Raw genomic sequence first — 22,783 nt, forward strand, 5'->3', positions numbered from 1 at the left:
TGTCCAAGGTTTTCTCAGTTTTTATTTTTCCTTAAAATCAAATTACAGTAGACTTAGAAACTGATGGACTTGGGGTGGTTATACCAAGTCAATGGTGAGCTAGTACCGTGACAGAAAGACTCAACTGGGCACCTATTAAACACTGCCTACTAGGATTTTTTTTCCAGGCTCTGAAGGTAAGATGCAGGATTATAGAAGAGAGAAAAATAGTAAAATAGCCCAAGTACAAAACAGAAACTCAGAGTTTTTCTGAAACCAACAAGAAGGTTTTCTAGCTCTTATTGAAAAAGACAAATTAGAAGATAAGATCATGTGCCAGAAGCAAGGATTGAACCTACACAGATATGCAACCTGTAAACTTTAAGTTCAAAACTTTACCTATTCACCCATTGCAGCAACATAGGATCCTTGTTCTCATATCTTTTTCTTATAAGAACCAAAATACTTGTTTACAGTTTGGGGGGCCTAGGGTTGACTTCATAGGTCCATGAAACATCAGCCCAAGCTCACAAGAACATAAGCAAAAAACAAATCTGTTGATTCGATTTGTTGTCTGACGGGAAATTCATAAAGTTTAATTCAAACAATTATTTTCTTAAAATATGTTATTTACATGCTATGACTTGTGCTGGATGTTAAAGAACAACTGGGTTCTCCCTGACCTTGAGCACATATATTCTAACAAGGAAAACATATAATTTTATTAATTACATAATTACATAACAATGTGAGGAGGCCAAGATAAAGGAAGTGTAGGATGCTACATAAGCACCCACACATCCTGGAGACCCTTATAAACCAAAACTTTGGGCATTAAAAGACACAATTCCAATAGATTGCCATGTAAAAAATCAATACACTTATCTAGAAACCTAGATGGATCAACATCTCAAATGTGAAAAAGAAAATCTGTATATTTTCCTTTTTAGAGAAGAAAACGTTTTTTAACCTGGTAATAGAGAAAGACTCTTTAAGCACAACCTCAGAAGTAGAAATCATAAGAGGAAAAAAAAAGATAAATCCTTAACAAAATCAAAGATCTCCCATTAAATTCCTCTATTGACCAAGTCTATAGACAAGTAACATAATGGTAGACAATATTGCAAGGTCTAAAATTTACAATAGTCTAATAATTACAATATACTCCCTGTACATCAATGTGAAAAATACATCAATCTCAATAAGAACATGAGCAAATGATAAGAAAAGAGTCAATGTATGTAAGATGCAATTCAAATGGCTAACCAATGTATAAACGGATGCTCAAAATCTTTAGAAAACATAAATGCAAATTTAAAAAAACAATAATGAGATTTATCACTCTACACATATTAGATTATGAAGCAGAAAGCTGGATAATGTTAAGCATGGACGAAGATAAAGGGATATGCAGTGCTGGTGGGAGGGTCGGCTGGAAAATAAACTAGGATTAATTAGTCATTCTGCTCCCACATATATATCCCAATGAAACTCCCACACAAGTACATCACGGGGGATGGATGGGGAGGTGCCATGGGACAGTGGAGGCAACCTGTGAGTCCATCGCTGGGACAGAAGATAGGAAAAACATCATGAATATATGTGCACAGAACAAAAATGTCAACTTTGCAAAAAATACATACGATCAAAATGATACACAGTAAACCAGTTAGAAAAGTTGCCTGCGTAAAGAGAGGAAAGGCAGCAAGACATGGGGACAAAGGGAATAAATAAATCTTGAAGTTTTGTAAGAAAGAGCAGGTAGATTAGGTGCAGGCTAGACTGGCAGGGAAGAGCTGGGGGACGACCAGAAGAAGTCAGGTATGCAGAAGATTTGTCCCAAGGAGATCTCCTAAGTGATGTCTCACCTCCCCAGGGTCTTGCACTTTGTGGGTGCTCAGCGAATGCATATGCCCTCATGCTTCCCCATAAAGCACAAGGCAGTTATTTAAACATTTCAGGATGATGGTCTGATCTGTTCTTCACCCACGCTAAGCTGTATTCAGGCCAAACATGCCACAACCCCCTCTACGTTGTCAACCTGACATGGAACCTGTCAAATGAGAGAGCATCTTACTCTGCCAAGACACTCCCGACTCCATGCCCATTAGAGACTCCCACAGCATCCTGTGGGGGTTATCACACTGTACCCTAGTCTTCTCTTTACCTCTCTGTATCCTCCACTCAGTTTTACTTAAAATCTATGAAGGCAGAAATCAAGTCAGTTTTAGCCCAGAGGATCAGTGAGCAGAAAGAAACTATGCCAGAAGCAAAGTTTCCTCCTGAAGAACTCCACACTAAGCAGCAAATCTGTAGAGGCCCAAACTGTCTCTGGAAGACAGCCACTGTCTTTGGCACCTGACAGTGCCTAGTTTGGGCAAGTTCGAAGCAGGGTGGCTGCAAATCTCCTCTGGGTCAGTGTGTCCTCATCTGTGCTTGCTTTCTTGTGCCAGGTGAAATAAAATAGAAGGAAGCGTGATAGTCTTGTTTAAGTGCAGTGAATTAGCTCAGAAGGTAACACCGTGGGCTTTGTAAGCTGGCAGTAGTGAGATTCTTACATCCCTTGTTGTTTGTTTAGAGGTTTGGGGGGCAAATTTTTAAAACTTGCTTTCTTTACCTCCCTCCAGACACAAATTCTGTAAGGGAAGAAATTTTTTTCTATTTTGTTCACTGTTCTACCTCCAATACCTAGAAAAGTACTTGAAATACGGTAATGACAATTGTGGACAAAATAAATTAACGGAGAAACAAATTTAAAATGTGTTGCAATATCCAATATTTCCTCTAGAGGGCAATAGTCACCACAAAATAGGAATTTAACTCTTCAATTTGAAATCATTTTTAAAACTTTGCATTGAAGAATGCATTTTTTAAACGTAGAAGTTTCATTTTAATATGAGTACAGAAACAGAGATGTGTTCTCTTTGCTACAAAATCAAATAAATTTCTGGCGAATTGCTGCATTTCACAGAAAAATTTACAAATATGATATAATTGACCAGTGTCCTAGAAGTGGGCCCTGTGGCTTAGCTGGTCAAAGCGCCTGTCTAGTAAACAGGAGATCCTGGGTTCGAATCCCAGCGGGGCCTTCTCTGTTTGGTTTTGTATTTTCAATAGTGTAGTTGCCACTAAATATGTGGGAGATGCTTTCAGAAATTTATATAGCTGATAAAGCCTGTACTGAATTGTTATTCCAATTGTAGTCTCTTGCCAGATAATTACATCACAATATGAGGGTTTGGGATGAAGGGGAAAATAAATAAGTTTTCTGTAGTTCCTAGAAAGTGATGAATTTGCTGATGATGGGTTAAGACTAAGATAAGAATTGAGCAAAAACTATCTTGCAGTAGGAGATAGAGAGTAACTTTCAAATTGTCTTGGAAGTTCAGTCTCAGATCTCTTAGCCTGTCACAGCCAACATTTTCAGCAAAATGATGGATTTTGGTTGTCAGTGTCAGGCAAATAATTAATAAGCCATGGCATCTGGTTTGGAGTCAGACTCATTTTTACTCTTGAGAACAAGTAAGAGAGTACTGGTGAAATTTAGACTGTCACCACGTTGGGCTTGGATGTACATCCCTAAGACCTGTCTTATTTACGCATCAGTAGAACCTACTGAGTGCAAGGGGAAAAACTGGAGCTCAATGACATTTTTAGGAAATAAATCACAAATAGATTATCACTTCCTTGAATCGTAAGTGACATTGTGGTTGTGGGAGATCAGAATTGGCCACCCCAAAATGTGTCTCTTTGGCATGAGGATTATTTTAGGATGGCTACTTTTAAAAACTGCAGACCTAGGAGAAGCTCCGAAAGGTAGAATTTACCCTTTGTGAGAGAAATTTACAATTGTATGGGGAATCTCCATCTGTAAAGGTAACTCCCTCTCTGTACCAGGAAAAAGGGGGCATGACCTTATCTCTAGAAACCCTTATGAATGCAGAAGATGAGGACTTACTTCTGCAATAATAACCTTACTCTTGTTTACTATGCTTTTCTGGTAATCTCCCATAACTGACTCCCCCCACCCCCAACATCCTCCTTTGTCTTTAGCTGAAGATAGTATTTCAGATGAGAGCCTCTCTCCTTGTGGTGAGTTACTCAGTTTGCCTGGGTTTCTCCCGTGTATACATGTATACATGCCCTCCCTCTATTTGCCTAAAAGCAGGACATAAATTAACAAAAAGTTTCTTTCTTCCCTCTGTACCAGGAAGGACAAAGGTTAATCTCCAGAGACAACTTGAGACCCTATCAGCCTGGAATCCAAATAACAAACTTTACTAACTTGTCTTTCTTTCCACCCTTGGAAGCCTAAAACTGCTTTCCTTTGTCCTGTCATTTCTCCACAAATTTATTGCTCTTTGTTGAAGATGCTATATTAGCTGGAATTCTAAGCCACCTCTGAGAGTGAAGTCATTTTTCCCTGGGTATCTCCCACGTATACATGACATGTTGATAAGCTTATGCTTGTTTTTCTCTTGTTAACCTGTATTTTATTACAGGGATCTCAGCTAAGAACTCAGAAGGGTAGAGGGAAAATTATTTTTCCTCCCCTACAGTCACAAGTTTCACATAACTTTAATACTGCAGTATTCTCTCCTTTCAAACTAAATACAGTGAATGTTGAAAATACCTTTAGACCCATATATCCTATATTAAAATGCTGTTATTCCTGCCCTATATGTACCAAAATCTCAGTCATGGAGGAACAAATGTGTTCTCAAATACCTGTCAATAGGCCCCTGACAAATAAAAATGGCAAGTAATAGGATATATTGGAGTATATGAGGAAGCCATTTTGTGTAAACCTAATTCGGCCTGACCTTGTCTTTCCAAAAGGGCCTGACCGAGGCCCTTGAGCATGCATTGTATATCTGCTTTAGATATTCCCTATGGCAAGAGCAAAGGCCCTTGAGATAAAGGTGCAACTTCCCTCCCCCTCCCAACGTTGGCATTCCCTTAAGGATTAAGCATCTTTCCTTAGGTTAGGAACTGATTGCTGAGCTCACCTGTGACCACCCAGCTTGAGACAATAGGCTTGCCTCCTGCTACGCCCTCTGAGATAGTGGACCCACTACCTGCTGTGTCCATCAAGCGCTGTGCCGACAGGGCAATCTTGTGACTATTGTGGGAGGGACATTTCAATCATATGTGAAACGTCCTGTATGGGGGTATTTAACCACTCTGTATACCTCATTTCCTTGGTGCCCTTTCTTCCTTTGGGAAGAAAGGCCCTGGGCCATGGTCCTCATATTTCAGCTCAGAATAAACTCACCGAAATTTTCATTTATAGATTGGTTGTGGATTATTTTCATCGACACCCCAAACAACCCTTGTCTGAAATATTAAGTGGACCACACAAATCCAGAGCCAAACTCTGACTGCCTAACACCTGTCAGTTGCTCCAAACTCAGCCTACACATTGAAGGGAGGCTTCCTCCATTATTAATACATCCCCGGGCTACCCTCGCAGCATGGCTGAAGGACAAGGAAGTTGAACACTGTCTCCTTTATTTCTGTTATATTTAGGAAAGAAGGAGGAAGGAAGGAAGGAAGGAGGAATGACAGAAGATGAGACAGAACATGGTGCCAACATCATTTAAAGTTTTGCAAGACCATAGATTCAGTGAAGTTTTTTATAGAGGAGTCACATGAAATCTCAGAAAGTTAATGATTAAAACACATTCAAAAAAGCAAGACAGATAGACCAAAACAAACAAACAAAAAGGCTTCAAGCAAAAGGAAAAACATTTGAAAATAAGATTATCTGATCATTTACTAGCAGTTGCCTTGGTTTTTAAAAAGACGGATTTATAAATCAGATTCTGAAATATGATTTTTTAATGATGTACTTATTTCTTTATCTATTTATTTACATTCCAGAACTGGCAGAACATTTCTGAAACACAGGATTACATCTGAAGAGCCTGCTGTTCCTTGTTTTAATTCTCCAGTGGGCCGATCATTTCACGTGGGAGTGCAGTCACTTGTCAGAAGACTAGTATTTAAATGGCTCTTTCAATTGGAATGCTGCTGTTGAGAAACATTATAAACAGTTGGTTAGACTATGTCTTGAAGATTTTAATATCTAGAAATACAAACTTGGAATGCTTGTTTCATTATAAACATACCTACAGTATGACAGGGTTTTATTTCACCAGTAACCATTCTATAGATGAGAGAAATAAGGTGAGTTTACTTGAGCCAGAGTGAGGATTATAACCCAGGAAAGCCTAAGAAAGTGTTCCAGAGAAGCATGGTTTTCAGTACAGTCTTATATATTTTTAGAACAAAGAACATACATTAAACACACTCAGGATACATTTTCATCAAAGTTTCAAAGAGGTATTCAGTTGCAATAGCAGGTCAACATGATCTTGATGTCCAGAAAGGGACTAATCACAGCCTTACCCGTCTGGAGTAGGAGGCGAAGTATGCATTCTTATCTTAAGAGAGTGCATTCTTTACTCTAATGGTTAAAGCAGATGTACAATGTATGTTTCATAGGCCATAAGTCAGGCTTTTTTAGTTCAAGCCAAATCAATTTTGAACCCAAAGAGTTACCCCATGTGCCTCAATACGTGAAAATCTCTTGTCATCTCTAATTATTGAAGGAAAGGCTTCTCAACCAGGAATGAGCTAAAGTTCATTACAATCATGTTACTTTCTATGTTTGTTTTAAAATATTTTATTGTCACTTTGAAACAAGTAGCCAAGTGTTTTCTCAAGAAATCACGATCCAAGTCCTACCTTAAGTATTCAAATGTCCTGACAACTTTTAATTTTTGGCTACCCCAAATCAAATCCTAAATGGAAAATAAAACTTTCAAGATATATTTTGCACCTAAAACTGTCCTTCAGACTTCCCAGAAGGCCCCTGGAAATCATAAATATTTGTTCTTTCACCTTGCAAAAAGAGAGATGCTGGCAAGAATTAGGGTTATTTGATATGTTACTGTTGATGGGCTGCATAGGAAAAGTTGTCAAATCAGAAGTGATACCAGAAGACAACTGAGGAGAAGGAGAAGGAGAAGGTAGAGAAGGAGGGAAAGAAGGGGAAGAAGAAAAAGAAGCAAAGGGAAGCAGAGGGAGGAGGAGGGAAAGCAGAAGAGCTTAGTCTTCCCTAGGTCAAATCTGCTTGCATGGATACAATGTTATTAATGTAAATATTTCAGAAATTGCATACCAAATGGGAAATCCCTAAAAATTTATCATTGTTCTTACTGTCCATAATGATGAGGAAAACTGCAGATGAGAAGCAGGCTCCGAGGATGGCAATTTGCTTGCCCTTTTGAGAGACATTTGCATTTGTGAAGGAAGGGGGGATGACCTTGTAGGGACCTGAAATTGGCCACCCCAGGATGTGTCTCTTTGGCATCAGGATTGTTTGGGGCTGATTGCTTTCGATAAACTGGGACAGGGAAGGAGGCTCTGGGGAATGGAACTTGCCCTTGTTGGGACACATTTACAATTGTAAGGTAAATCTCTATCTGTAAAAGGTGGCTCCCTCTCTGTACCAGGAAGAAGAGAGATGACCTTGTCCCTAGAAACTCTTAATGGGGAAGGCAAGAACTTAAGTTGGTTGCTGTCTGGCAATCTCATGTAACTGATTTAGGGTGGTGGCTTCTGACCGTTACTTAATCCAATTTGATTCTTGTCTAAAAGTCATGGGATCACCCAATGACCAGACCCCACCTGCACTGATACCATTTTAACTTTTTTTCATGTTCTTTCCTTTGTCTTGTAAAGAAATGACTCACATACCCATGCCTTATAAAATTAGCCCTAACCCTCAACTCGCAGCAGCAGCAGCAGCAGCAGCTCTTACTGCCCGTGAGCCCTGTCCCCACGCACCAGCTCTGCCTGCCCATGGGTCCTATCCCCATGCCCACGGCAGCAGCAGTGGCTCCTCCTGCCCGTGGGCCCTGTCCCCACGCAGCAGCAGCAGCTCTGACTGCCCATGGGCGCTGTCCGCATGCTATTCCACACTATTTTCTAAATAAAAGAGCACTACTGCCAGATCTTGAGAGTCCAAGAAATCTTTCTTTCGACTCCTCGGCTCACCGACCCCGCATCACATAATATTTTCCTATTTATGACTCCTGGGGATGTTTTACCTGATATTAGACAGCAGTAGCGTGTATCAGTCATAATTTCAGTTATTTTTTTAAATGTTAACTTGGTTGCAACTCTACTTCACTAATTTGAAGCTAGAGTTTTCTGGGCCACTGAATTTCAACTAGGGATTTACATCACTTGCCTACAGGGTCTCATTAATATATAAATGTGTAGGACCTACTCCAGACTTACCGAAACTTTCTGCTCCATATTAGTATATTCTTGATGTATTCTTACTATATGGTTTGCATAATTGAGGCATGTTATGTCTCAGGATTATTATATGTTATGTCTTAAGATATTTTTTCTCTGTAAAAATTATGCTCCTCCACTTTTATTAATTAGATGCAGTGTTCACTGTGTAGGGGAGGAAGACTTTTCCTCTACCTAATGTGGGTTCGTCTGGCCGGAGAATGAATTAAATTCACATGAGACAGAATAGCAAGAGAAAATTAAACAAAGCTTTATGAGGAGACATGGTCATTATGTCTATAGCTATTTTGTCTAAACTTCCTGAAGGAAGAAAGAGCACCGAAGAAGTGGGGTGCACAGAGTGGTTATATACCCCCAAACAGGGTGTTTCACATGTGATTGAAATGTCCCTCCCACAATAGTCACAAGAGGGCATAGCAGGAGGCAATTCTATTGTCTCAAGCTGGGTGGTCACAGGTGAGTGCAGCAATCAGTTCCTAGCCTGAGGAAAGATGCTTAATCCTTAAAGAAATGCCAACGTTGGGAGGGGGAGTCGATCATGTAAACACAAGTAAAGTAAACAAAATGCAGATTTAAGTCCTTGCCTTTGGCATTGATTAAGAGTTTCTAGAGAGAAGGTCATCCCCTTTCTTCTTCCTGCTACAGAGAGGGAGGTACCTTTACAGATAGAGATTTCCTTTACAATGTAAATGTCTCCTAACAAAGAGCAAGCAAGTTCCACTCCTCAGAGCCTCCTTCCCTGTCCCAGTTTATCAAAAGCAATCAGCCTCAAATAATCCTGATGCCAAAGAGACATATCTTGGGGTGGCCATTTCCAGGTCCCCACCAGTCTCCTTTGAAAATATAGTTGATCATTATGTCTATAGCTATTTTGTCTAAACTTATTTTGGATTGGCTTTGTTATCTTGTTTTGCATGCCACAGAAACAGCCAAAATTCCCTGTTAATGGCATTATTCCTCGTATGAACTTGCATCAGATATTTCGCTTTTGAAAATTATAATAAATTAATCACAGCTATTTTAAATCTTTTGTCATCTATATACACTTATTTTGCTTTACTTTTGCTGCTTCCCTGAAAGCACTTGCAATCAGCTATGGGCCAGAGTGCATCATCTTCAACAAAGAAGACTGTCTCAGGGCTTCATAGACAAAGACTACCATGCCAGGTTCTCTCGGGAACAGGCTCTTGATGGCATGGCTTTAAGTTCTCCCATCAATTCTTCCATCAAAAAGATTCCTCCTTATCAATAGAAGAGAGAGAGAACACACTTTATTAAGTAAGTACTAACAGATTTACATGTATATAAGGTAGCATAAAAGTGATGACAAAATTATGACAAAATGTCACTTTTTACAGCAAAGCTGAAGAAAGAACATTCTCTTATCTCCTCGAGAAGCAAAGGGCTGTACCTCATGACAGCCTCCCGTACTTCTCATGAGAGACCCCTGAGCTAATTCAGGAGGTAAATATTTACATATCTAGAGATTATTTGGTCTATGACCTTAGAAATACTTCAGTTTTGTAGAAACTGAAGACTAGGCTTAACCCCTAGAAATATTTACCTCTGTTCTAAAGTTCATGTAAGGACTCAGATTCACTATGTATCCAAGGAAACACTACGGAAAATGGGGGAGGTGGGGGGAGCAGTTTTCCCTGTATAAATAGAGAAAATCACTTTCATTTACCCTTACAGCTGTTAACCCAAGATCTAGCAGATCAAGAATTAACTACATACGACTGAATGAATTGCAGAGGGATGACTGTGGGTTTTGTTTGAAAAATTGTTGATGTTGTTTCAGTGTTCTATTTTCTGGATCTACAAAGAAGCTCTCTTTCCTCTTAAGTGATCCATGTTATGATCCTACTCATAATAATTTAGTAGATTTCACTTTTGTAAACTGAAACCTTTGTAAATATCTTATTGTCTAACAATGTGCTCAGTTTAATATCTGCATGAGAGTGATGGTTCTACCTTTTTCTGAAAATTATCTTTGAACAAATCTATACAAATTTCCTTTGATCAACAATGTACTTTGGAGCCCCTACTTTAGGACTATTTGAAATGTCATACGGTTTTACAAAAAAAAGTTTTATTCGCACTATAACAGAAAATTAAAGCTGCCATCTTCCTGCCCTCTCTCTGGTCCTACTTGTATATTTTCTGTCTTCAGTGGTGGGATGGATTTAAAAGTTCAGTTTCAACTTCTCACTAGCTGGACCAACTCAATTGAAAATAAGCTCTGTTTCTGTATAGATAATAAATATAACATTAAACACGCTGTTTGAAAACTCTGTAAGTGCTGATAAACTAGATATCTCCAAGATACATCAAAAAAAAAAAAGCGAAAAACACAGGATACAAAATAGTGTGTACAATGTAACATTTTACGTAACTAGAAAGAAAAAAATTTATATTCGTATTTTCATCTATATGCATAAAGAAAATCAGGGAGAATATATATAAAACTAAGAATAGCAGTTATATGCGGGAGACGGTGCTGAGAACTGGCAGAAAAGGAGGTAGTGCTGAAAACTGGACAGATGGGGGATGTGAGCGAGAGGGAAACTTCACTGTATTCCCATTTGGTTACTGACCATGTGAATGTATTACCTTACCCAAGAAAAAACAAACACAAACAAAGAAACGAGTCTCATCAGGCTGACATGAAGGTGTGGCAGGGCCAGGCTCCTCACTAGAGGCCCTAGGAGAGAACTCGCTTCCAAACTCATTCAGGTTGTCACAAGATTCAGTTCCATGCAGTTGTGGGACTGAGGTCTCCATTTCCTTGCAGGCTGTCAGCCAGAGTCACTCTCAGTTTCTAATGGATGTCAGCATTCGCTGGCTGGTGGCCCCCTTCATCTTCAGCAACGGGCTGTCGAGTCCTTCTTGTACTTCAAATCCGTAAGCATATTATTTAATACAAAATGAAGTAGCAGGTTCCCTTTATTAATTAAAAAAAAATTTAGGTGCTGACTTTCAGCCAGTCACTGTTCTTGACGTGAAGGATGCAGAACTGACCAAAACAGAGGAGGGTACCACCTTCTTGGATTTAGTGAGCATCCACTATGTCCCTGGCACTGTGCTTGAGACATCGCTGACGTAATTATTTAATCAATATCGTTAATGTCATTTTCATAGTAACCTAAAACAGTACTTTCAAACAAGAGAAAGAGTAAAACCATGTTGGGAGCCTGAGGGACAGCGCAAGGGGCGAGGAGAGAAACAGGTTTAGGAGGCTCGAGCTAGGACACGGAGACCCAGTGGCCGGACTTCAAGAAAAGAACAGGACAGGGCGAGCGAGGCGCTTAGACTGAGAGCGGCCCCAGGGTCTCTTGCCCTCCTATATCCCACCGTGCACCCCGCCTGCATCATTCAAATCTCAAATCCGACACTTTTATGATACAAGTTCAAAAAAATTTAGACGAGTTGTAAATGACTTGTAAGTGGCAGTGCCACGGTAACGGTCAAATATAACCCAAAGGCCGACCATTGCTCCATTTTACCGTGGAGCATTCGCGGTTGCTGGTCTGAAGTTTGGCGGGAGGCAACACCACAGGCCTCAGACATTCCCACATCGAGAAAAAGAAAAACTAAATACCACCTTGCGTACACCGTAAGTGGATCGAATCTGCGACCTTAACACTTTATAAAAGCAACGCCCTGACCAATTGAGCCATTTACCATGACCAAGAGTACTGATTTCTCTTTCAAAAGCTTAAATTACAGGAAAACAGCATTGCCTAAAGCTTTTTCCAGACTGATGCAAGACAGTCTTTAATTTTACTTCCCCTTCCCTAAATGTACCCACCTTACCTCATTTATTCTTTTAAGCTCTCCATCCTAACTCTCGTGCGTTCTTTTAAAGAAAGAAAATTACAAGTCAAATCTCTCTGCTCTGTGATTTAATGACTATCTGTAACCGGATACAAGACAGCAGTATCCACAGGCGATGTGTTCGAAAAGAGGAAACAAAATCGTTAGCCCTGGCCCGTACGGGGATCGAACCCGCGACCTTGGCGTTATTAGCACCACGCTCTAACCAACTGAGCTAACCGGCCACCACATGAATAAGGCCGCTTTACTTACCGCTTTTAAAATTATACCAAGTAAATTTGGCTGGTGTTCGGCTTAGCAAAGAGTCAAGAAATATTTTTTCTATAAAGAAAAGGAAAAGATAAATCCCAGCTGCTGCCATGGATGAACCGTGTTTCTTCCTGTGAAAACTTAGTCTTTCTCAAACTCATGGAAGAAGACTCATAAATGTCCCCTAGCGGGATTTTTTTCCAAATACTCCCAGAAGGGCCCGGGGCTAACGCGAGGCTGCTCCAAGCTTGAGATGGCGGCGGGCGGATCAAGGAACTGAAAACGGTGCTGCCACAGTGCAAGGCTCGGAAGACTCGGCTTCCGCTCGCAGCACGCGGATTCTCTGCTCCTGGAGACCACTCCGGGCTGCTCAGCTCTTCCCGGGGTCCTGGGGACCCAGGAACTTGCACCGTCTCGCCGCCTGAGCTCGAGGTGGTTCCGCGGTCACCGTGGCTCTGCGTTTGCAGCTGCGCGTCCCGAGCCTCCGCGCGCGGCAAAGTTACGGATCTGGAGCTGCAGTGCCGGTCATCGGACACGTGGTGGCACCCGAGTGCGGGGCTGGGGTCTGCGGAGACAAAAGGACTCTGGGGCCAGCGCCTCTCGAGACCCTCTGACCCATCTGCATCCCAAAAGAACCAAGACTTCCCCAAATCAATGAGAAGGGAAGTCAACACCAGGGCGAGTCCGGAATCAGGGCCATTATCTGGACCGGGAGAAACGCCGGGATCGGAGAGGAGCAGAGGAGCTGAGACCCAGGTGGGACCACTGAGAAGAAGGAGGTGGGAAACCATGCCTCTCGGAGGTGCGCTCCTTCCAGCCTCGGCCTGATCCTCCAGCAGGCAGGTGTCAGTGCTGGCAGGGGCCCGTAGAGCAGCTAATTCCTGAGTCACGTTCTGCTTGTCACCCTCTGCTTGCTCTTTCTCCCGTTGGACCCTACAACCCTCCCATTTCTTTTCTACTTTTCTCCTCTTTGTTGCTTCTGAAGTTACTTGACATTTAACCAGTTTTTGAAAATGCAACAATGAATAGCCAATTTCTTCTTTCAATCTCAAAATAGAAAGTATAACATGAATTCACATTGGTTTTATACAGGGTTTCCAGTGTGTCTTTACAATTTCAGATGGCTTAGATCAAATTCCTACAGATTTAAGCATTAACTTCCAAAGAACATGAAAAAAATAAGAAAAATGAACAAGTCTGTTATAATTTATATAAATTTACTATTCCCGTTAGGATTCTCTCCTGTGAACTCAATTCTCTGAAGCCCCAGGGGTGGGGAAAACTTGTCGTCTTTAACAGAAATTGAAAGTGCCGTGCTGCTTCCTCTCATTCATCCAAAGCTCACAAAAAATTAGGTAAAAGTGTTTGGCCCAAAAGGTCCAAGACATCTGAATCTAAAAATGATCATTCAGAATAGCAAATGAATACTCATGTCCCATTTACTTGATACGCAATCCTGGCACCTAGACATGAAATGTGCCATCAGTAACTAGATCTGGTTCCCTTAACACTACAAAGTGTAGTGACTTTGAAAGAAAGAGGGAAAGAGGACTAATAGGTTGATTGTGAATGAAGACAGAGCAACCCAGGTTCCCCCAACCCCATTCTAGTGCAGAAGAATGAGGTAAGGAATTCAAAAGAGGATATCAAAGAGTAAAGGTGGAATCGAATATGACCCAGTTGTGAAAATTTCTGCATTTTAGATTTAGATTATTATGAAAGTTTTGCACAGGGAGTAGCCAGGTGCTATCTTTAAGGAATAGAGATCATTTGGCAATACCAAACAGACAAACAGGAGGAAAAAACACCATAAAAGGCTAACAGCAATTGAAACAACGATACTGTATAAATTTGTTTTTGAGACCTGAAGTAGAAACAGAAAATCCAGAGAGATATGTAGGAGATACCCAGGAAAACACAGTAACTCCCATGTATGTAGGAGGTATATGTATTATTAAACTTTTGTTTGTATAACTCCTGTATACATGGGTATTACTCGGTTTTCCTGGGTATCTGTCATGTATACAGGAGGTATACGTGTTATTAAAATTCTCTTTGTTTTTATCTTGCTAATCTTTTATTATTCTTCTCTTGCTAATGTCTTTTCTTAATCGTCTCTTCATTACAGAAGAGTCTCAGCTAAGAACCTAGAAGGGTAGAGGGAAATTATTTTTCCTCCTCTACCCAGTTATTCATGTGAACATGAGACTTCATTTATCAGAGATAAATGCCAAGGAGACCAATTGCTGGTTGCATGGTGACTTCCTGCTTAGTTTTTTTAAGAAAACGCCAAACTTTTCCAGAGTGGCTGTGCTACATTCCCACCAGCAATGTATGAAGGTGTTACTTTGCTATGGCTGCCATAAGGGTAATTTCTATTGTTCTGTCATCCTGTTCACTGATTCTTTCCTCTCTCCCCTCCATTCTGATGTTGAGTCCATGCTCTGAGATTTTATTTTGGTTATTGAATTTTTCAATTCTAAAATTTTCATTTTGTTCTCTTTTGCATTTTCTTTTCTTTCTTTTTTTTCTGATTCTGTTTCTTTGCTTTGGCTGTCTATTTTTCCTTTGTTTTGAGCACGTTCAGAGTTGTTCACTGAAGCATTTGTGTGATGGCTACTTCAAAATCTTTGTCAGATAATCCTACCATCTCTTTCATCTTGCTCTTGGGCTCTGTTGAATTTGTTTTTTATTCGGTTTGAGATTTTCCTAGTTTCGATTTGACAAGTGATTTTCATTTGAAACCTGTGTCTTATGAGACTCTGGCTCTTATTTAAACTCTGTTTTAACTGGCCTTCTCTAACACCAGGGGAAGTGGAGGCATCTCCTCATAATTGCCAGGTAGAGTTAGAAGTCCAGGATCCCCCACTCAGCCTCCAGGACACAAGAGGTGAGGAGCTCCTTATTGCTGCTGGAAGATGGTGAGAACTCCGGCTCTCTATGTGGTCTCCATTGACACAGAGATGGGTGGAGGCAGGACCCAGTTACCACTAGGCCATGACAAAAGTCCTGCTTCTTCACTAGGGCCTCCTCTAACACCACCCAGCAGCAAAGCAGAGGGAGAGGCAATTCTGGATGGGGGTACAAGTCCTGGCTTCCTACTTGGCCTTCTCTGACACCTCCCAGACAAGGGTGTTGGGTCTCCTGGTTGTTACAGCCTCCTGAGGGTGGAAGTCTTGGCTCCCCACTTGGACTCTGCTAGCCTGGGGTGGCGGTGGGGGGTGCTACAGTTTTTCTGTGGTGTTTGGCTGGAGGAGAGGAGTTATTGTCTAAAATTTTTCTGACTTGCTAGGCTGTCCCTTTGGTGGTCTTTTGGTACACAGTGGCTCTTCCTAGGGAATTTTTGTGTGCCTCCATTGGCGTTTCAGTTTTCTAGCTTATTTAGCTCCAAGTCTAGGATATATGAGGCAAAAAAAAAACCTAGGGAACTTGCCACCATGTCATTCCTCTGGTCCCAAGGTCCCTGACAGTCTGCCTTCTTTACTCCACCTTTCAGATTCTTTTATGTTTGTTTTATATATAATGTCCAGGGGTTTTAGTTGCACTTAGTGAAAGGCTAAGGATAAGGACATTTACTCCATCTTCCCAGAAACTCTGATAATTTTTTAAACTTATATTAATTATATTACATTTATTATTTATATTATTTGTATTACTGGACTTCAATAAGGATATTTATATAAATTATATATATTCTAATACAAAATTATGTTAATATTTATATTATAAATATATTCTGTTCATATTATCCTATATTTATTTATATTTGTTTGTATATATCCTGTGAAAGCAAACATGAGGTTTCTAGAGCAAAGATTAGAGTTACTAACAGCAATAATCCCTTGGTCTTTTCCTCCTTTATGTCTTAGATTTTCTGGATCTTAGATCTCTTTAAGAATATGAATAGGGAAAAAGGGGTGATTAGGCTCACATGTGTGGTGATGGAATATAATTAGTTTTTGGGTGGTGAACATGATGTAATCTACACAGAATTCAAAATATATTACAATGTACATCTGAAAGCTATATAATGTTATAATCCAATGTTACTGCAATAAATAAAAAAGAATATGAATATTCTATGGACCCTTTCCCATGCTGCTTTCTACAAAGGCCACCAGGGCAAGGACAACCACTTCCAACTCCCAGACGCAGTGACAGAGGTTGCTGCCACCACTCAATACCAGACATGCTGTTGCTCAGTGATGGGTGCCCTTAATTGGTAACTGTGATGTGCTGCCAAGGACACCCCTTATTTGCATGTACAAGGGGATCAAGGCTGCTTTTTAAAAGACCACTTGGACTAGAACGTTGTTGTTGAAACTGCAGTAGATGCTATTTACTAACTCTCGAAGAGTTAAATACTTTAAAATAATAACTGGTGCATTAGTCAGCCTTCTCAAGAGAAACAGAACCAATAGGATGTTTATATACAGAAAGAGATTTATTTTAACAAACTGGCTTATGCAGTTATAACAGCTTGGTGAGTCCAAATTCTGATGGCAGAGGCTGGCAGACTGGTGCCTCAGGAAAAATTTGCTATTTGAGTCCAAAGGCAGCATGCTGGTGAACTAGGAAGAACTAATGTTGCAGATGAAGTGTGAAGGCAGTGCGCTGCCAGAATTCCTTCTTGTTCAGTGGAGATCAGCCTTTTTCCTATTCAAGCCTTCAACTGATTGTATCAGGCCCACCCACATTATGGAGGGCAATCCGCCAATTTAAATGCAAATCTCACCCAAAAACACTCTCACAGAAACAACTAGAATACTGTTTGACCAAATATCTGGGCACCATGGCCCATCCAAGGTGACACATAAGATTAACCATCATAGCTGGTAAATATATTTAGCCTACCAAACAGTTTCTAGATAAGGCCAAGACATTCAAAGATGTATACCTTTGCTAAAGTGTTTCTCCTTCTGGCCTCAGTAATTTTTTCCTCAAGAAAAATTTTTCCTCATCCTTCAAGCCCTGTTAAAGGTCATCAGTTATCTGATTTACTAGTCAGAATGGCCTACATCACTTTTAATCTCATGATCTTTTGCCCAAATAAAAACAAGACTTTGTTCATCTATCTGCATATTCAGCTGACAGCACAAATATAAACTTTGGTAAATTCAGATAACAAATTTCTTACCAAAGAAAATGAAAAATTCTACCTGCTAAATGTCCTGCACATCTTGCACACAACAATGCTAAAAAGGGGTGTGGTTTACTCACCCATGATTGAAGCTTTCATAATTCAAGATTTGAGTCACTTTTCAGTTTCCTCAAAATATACAGAAACAATGAGATTTTTTGACTGTATAGAAATAGAAGGCTACGGCCTCTTTAAACATGTGCTTACAGGATAGCTATCATTGCTATTGGCCAGAGGAAAGACCTTAAAATGTTGGCCTGCTATAAAATCATATTTTCAAATTATGGGACAAGAAGAATGCCCTCCCCTAATTTAGAAATACATTGAGGATGAGAATTAGAAAGTAGAGAAGTAGAAAAGAATTACAGTAAACTAGAAATTAATATGCTCCTTTTCCAAAACTGGTGATCCCTGAAGAGGCCATTAGGAGACTAGGAAAGGATGAACTGACTACACCAGAATTGTTCCAAGTTATGTGTAGATTGCCAAAAAGAATCGTACACTGAAAAAAATGGCTCGATTTTTGGAAATAAGACTATTTTCAAATAGTCTACCAGGCACCACTGATATTTTTAAAAACATCACCAGAAAAGAACAATCAAGTTAAATAGGACTCTCTCATTTCTTTACTAAAGCTGTAACTTATTTGGAATCCAACTTTTATTTTACAAGTTTAAATTACCTCTGTGCTTTAAAACCATTTTTCCCAGAAAAAGAGGTTTAACTACAATAGTATACAATATGCTATGGAATATAGAATATTTTTAAATGACGTGCATTTTTGATATGAACATGATATGATGAATTTATAGATGCAAAGGATCTGATTGACAAACAGCAGGTTTACCCAAACAAGATGTAAAGTAGATGGACACTTCTGGAGAGTTAGAGAGTCATTCTACCAATCTAAGAACTTACTGTTGCTTTTAAGTAAAATCCTGAGGATTTCATGCTCAAACACTTTTGTTGAGAGGATATTTAATTTGATGTCATCACACTGAACTGACACCAAGAACAGCAAAGCTGCACGTCAAAGTGAACTTTAACTGTATTTGGTTGTACTACTACATTAAAGAAAAGAAAAATGTTCTAAAAGCTGCAGGCAGTTGACAGAAATATCACTGGAAAAGGAAACGACGAGTAAAAAGAGTACTGTATCATCTGGCAGAAAAAAGTCATTGTTACTTTTTATTAAATATAGGTAATTTGTTTAATTTGTCCTATTGTATTTATCATCCTGTTTAAAAATGTTACATGCATGTATCTTCCGAATATACAATAATATAATCTAGAAAACTTAAATATCCAATAAAAAGTTTAAAAGTTTCTCTGTCAGAAAACAGAAAGAAACACTATAAAAATGTTACTATATTTTTCTGACCTATATTAGTTGTTTAATTAGTCCCACTATTAATTACTAATTGCCACTTTTAAATAGTCCTATTGTTTGGATCAAAGAATAGCATTTATGTAACAGAATAGCAAACAGAATAATATAATTTCAAATAAACACCTGTTTTTCATATTTTTATGTTAAAGTAATAATACGTATGTGTGTAATTATTCATTTTATGTTATATGATTGTTTGCTAGTTTGGCCTGGTATGGCTCCGTGCCGGGTTGGCTCGCTAAAAAGTTGGTCATCCTAGCACGCAACTCCCAGTGTTGAAAGTTAGACAGGACAAGGGCTCCCGGAGACCTAGAGCGAGCTCGCGCCCCTCCTCCCACCCAGGACGGTCTTGGCCTGCCGGGCACCCCTCCGGCTGAGCTGGACACCGATAGCTGGAAATGTCCGGCAGAAAGAACCGCCAAAGTTTATTTCAAGAGCCCGGTTTAGGCCTCCTGCCGATTCTCACCCACCACACTGCTGGCCCGCCCCGCTCCTCCACCCGGGAGAGCCGTGCGGGTAAACAGAGAACCGCGCCCGGCCGCTGGCAGACGCCGGGCCTGCGGCGGCCCCGGAAGGAACGAGCGAGCGCCCGGAGCTGGGACGCGCGGGCCCGCGGGGCAGGTCGGGACCCACGCGGTCCGGGGGCCAGGTCTCCCAGAGCGCAGAGGCTCAGATCGAAACCTGCCGCCACCGGTGTCCCGGCACCATGTTCCAGGCGGAGCTCGGCCTGAGAGCCTCCGGGAAATGGCGCGCGTCAGAGACCCGGGGCTTCGCATTATCCACACAGGCCACTGCAACGTATCTTCCCACGATTGAGGGGGATCAGTAGATTTGGGTTGGAAATACTTATCTGGCAAGAAATAAATTGGGGGTGGCGGCTGATGTCCTTACCGGACACCGGGTAGCCATTGCCGCCCGGTTTCAAGGTGAAGCCGTGTCTTGTGTAGAAATCCAGATTCCAAAGAGCGCAACCATTCCCGCGGCGCCGGCTCATCTCTATCCCCTGCTGCTTTTCCGGGGACCCTCACAGGTCCTGCGGGAACCTGGCAGAGGGGAGAAAGAAGAGGAAGAGCTGTTTCCTTGTGAACAGCGAAGTGATGCAGCAGCGAGGGTCTCTCAGGATAACTCCTGCTTTTAAAGAGCAAGTGCGACGATTTGTGAGTTTTGTTATTTGTAGGTACAAATCAAGTTGAAATCTCTGAAAGCAAATGTTTTTCAGGGGGAAAAAAAACAAGGCCTGTTTCCGCCCGGTTTCGAACCGGGGACCTTTCGCGTGTGAGGCGAACGTGATAACCACTACACTACGGAAACACCCTGTCGCAAAACCCTGGCCCACCCATGTATGATCGAAAAAATTTTGCCTGCAGGGCCCAGGTTTATTTACTACAGGCCTGTTGGGGAAATGTTCATTGTAGCGGTACATTTCTCTCCCTTTTTTCTATTTCTAAAGATTAAAAAAAAAACCTCATAAGCAAGCAAAGCCTTCTCCCAGGGCACTAATTCTTGCACAAATTCCTGGCGTGGAAAGCTAAGACAACATTCTGGATATTTTTTTTTTTTGGGTGAATTAATGATATATTGTTTTAATTGTTTTCCAGTTTTATTGAGATATAATTGACATACAGCACTGTATAAGTTTAAGGTGTGTTTGACTTACATATATTGTGAAATGATTACAACTGGAGAATTTGATTCCAAGACCTCCGCATGCTGTCTGCACCCGTTTCTCTGTCCGTGCAGTGTGCCCTGATGCTCATCTCTAGGTGACAGAAAATGACTTTTTGGGAAGCAGAATTAAATGGCCTGAGCTCAGGAGACTGTCGGAAACCATCAGCACTTTCTGCCAGTCTCCTCACTTCCTTTGCAGACAATTGACTGGAAGTAGTCATGTGACTCTATCTAACTACCAGGCTTCTAAGAAATATAGGGGAGCAGACGAAATATTTAGAGAACACTGCTGTCTCTGGCACAGAATGCAAATGCAGAAAGACATAGTCTTTGCTCTCAAGGAACTCAGAGTCTAGGAATAAGACTTCCTTATAGAATCATGGTAACTTTGTTCTATTGTTTTATTGCCCATACTTACAGCTACTACAAGAATCAAGACAAGATCATAAGTCATCCCACTCTTAGATCCCATGCTCTTTCTATCATAGTTGCACCAGAAACATGATATTAAAGCAAATTTTTTTAATATAAGGAATATATTCCAACCAAAATGGCAATATTTGACAACAAAATGCAACTGGACACAGTTGCTCTTGATGAGATTCATACTGACAACTGCAATTTCTAAATTAATTGTTAAAAAATGAACTGACTCAGGTAAAATATAAATTCCTATCTTGGGGGTTGGGGAGGGATGAGATATAAAAAAGATAGGAGTAAACTACATAAAAATTTAGTGATATATGGGTCTGTATTTTAGTCGGAGGTTTTGCTAAAAATTAGGAATATTTAAGGGTTTTTTTCTAGAATAAAATAAACTTAGAACATGGGAGATTCACCTCTCTCAAACACGTGTAGGGAATTATTCTACATTTCCAGATTATAATTCCTAGTGCAACCTGGGAGAAGCAGCCCGTCTACCCCAGCCTGAGAAGGTTAGTGACCCTTGCCTGAAGAATTTGTAATGACCTCTCTGAGGTAGTTGTCTTGCTAGACTCTGCTGATGCTCCTCAGGATGTATCATTACCACTTCTCCACTTTCTTGAGACCCCAAAGGGTCAAGGAGAAGGTGTGACCCATGAAGATTTGTGATACACATAGAAATAGTGCATGATTTTATGAATTTATATTGACAGAAACCTGGGAAATTTGAGTGGGAATGGATCTTAAGGGTATGGGGTCAATGTGGAAGGAATATAAGGTTGCATCAGACCAATTCATTGATATGGTCTTCCCAGGCAGAGATACCTGATTCAATATTTTAACTCAAGGGCCTTGGAACAGCTCTAATTTTTTATTAATTAAAATATACAATTAATAAATGATTAATATATGGACCCAAAGTTAGAATGACCCAACAAAATGAAATTGAAATATCAGTACTTCCTTGGTGTTCCATACAGTGAAGTATCTAAAGGCTTAAACAGACTGAAATTCTAGAGTAGATTATCTTTCTCTCCAGAGGAACTAACTTTCAGCGGGGTTGTAAGAAATAAATTCATGAGGGGAACCCCGGCATCCTTGAGTTGCTCTCTGGTGACTTCCTCGTAGGCCAGAAATTACAGTGGGACCTGCTACCACTGAACTGGAATCCCTAAACACAATGAAAAGGATTGGATCACAGGGTAACAGGAGCCAAATGTTGGCATTTAATTGCCAAAGATTAGATGGATGTTGTTATGAACTCAATTGTGCCCCCTCAAAATTCATATGTTCAAGTTCTAATCCCCAAGGTGACTGTATTTGGAAGTAAGACCTTTAGGGAAGTAAGTAAGGTTAAATGAAGTGCTAGGGTGGGGTCCTCATCCAATTGCACTGGTGTCCTTATAAAAAGAGAAAGACACACCAGAAATCTTTCTTTCCTCATGTGCACAGAGGAAAGACCATGTGAGGACATAGTGAGAAGGTGGCCATCTACAAGCTAGAAAGAGAAGCTTCACCAGAAACCAACCCTGAGGGCACCTTGATCTTTGACTTGATCTGTATGAGCAGAAAAGTCTCCCAGGCTCAAGCCAGTTTTGAATGAAAAGAAGTCCAGTTTCCCTTGAGAAAGACCACTCGCACATTGCCAAAAATTTATACCACTATTCTTCCTCCTAGCCTTCCCTAAAGGGACCAGTGTCCATTTACCAAAGTGACTGTGCATTAGGGAAAAGGAAATAGACAGACTTTTCAGAGATTACTAGACA

General features: G+C 40.5%; 1 protein-coding gene and 3 non-coding genes across 8 annotated transcripts; 1 reads left to right on the forward strand and 3 right to left on the reverse strand.

Moving 5' to 3' along the window:
• The first annotated feature begins 2,994 nt into the window (after window positions 1-2,994).
• TRNAT-AGU (transfer RNA threonine (anticodon AGU)) lies at window positions 2,995-3,068 on the forward strand. Its single transcript has one exon. It is a non-coding gene; the product is annotated as a tRNA-Thr (tRNA).
• A 2,404-nt stretch (window positions 3,069-5,472) lies between these two features.
• LOC138919599 (uncharacterized) lies at window positions 5,473-20,224 on the reverse strand. 5 transcript variants are annotated; one of them, XM_070245050.1, is made up of 4 exons: window positions 19,393-19,809; window positions 12,400-12,961; window positions 9,371-9,551; window positions 5,803-6,012 (listed from the first exon to the last, which is right to left on the reverse strand). In XM_070245050.1, the coding sequence occupies exons 1-2, from the start codon at window positions 19,700-19,702 to the stop codon at window positions 12,453-12,455; spliced, it is 819 nt and encodes a 272-aa protein (XP_070101151.1). In that variant the 5' UTR covers window positions 19,703-19,809; the 3' UTR covers window positions 5,803-6,012; window positions 9,371-9,551; window positions 12,400-12,452. The 5 variants fall into 5 exon arrangements, 3 of the variants coding, with proteins under 3 accessions (XP_070101150.1, XP_070101151.1, XP_070101152.1); XM_070245049.1 differs by lacking the exon at window positions 9,371-9,551 and having other exon boundaries at window positions 5,473-6,012; XR_011429908.1 differs by lacking the exons at window positions 12,400-12,961; window positions 19,393-19,809 and adding an exon at window positions 12,127-12,303.
• Window positions 12,298-12,371, reverse strand: TRNAI-AAU (transfer RNA isoleucine (anticodon AAU)). The gene has a single exon. It is a non-coding gene; the product is annotated as a tRNA-Ile (tRNA).
• On the reverse strand, window positions 20,165-20,237 carry TRNAV-CAC (transfer RNA valine (anticodon CAC)). The gene has a single exon. It is a non-coding gene; the product is annotated as a tRNA-Val (tRNA).
• Window positions 20,238-22,783: the final 2,546 nt, after the last annotated feature.

This window comes from Equus caballus, chromosome 20 (assembly GCF_041296265.1).
Source record: "Equus caballus isolate H_3958 breed thoroughbred chromosome 20, TB-T2T, whole genome shotgun sequence".
Taxonomy (NCBI): Eukaryota; Metazoa; Chordata; class Mammalia; order Perissodactyla; family Equidae; genus Equus; species Equus caballus.

Coding starts and splice junctions, on each gene's coding strand:
- LOC138919599 (XM_070245049.1), bottom strand. CDS start 19,702: ATGCGAAGCCCCGGGTCTCTGACGCGCGCCATTTCCCGGAGGCTCTCA. Junction 12,962..19,392: donor GCGGGCCAGCAGTGTGGTGG/GTGAGAATCGGC, acceptor TTGTCTCCGCAG/ACCCCAGCCCCGCACTCGGG.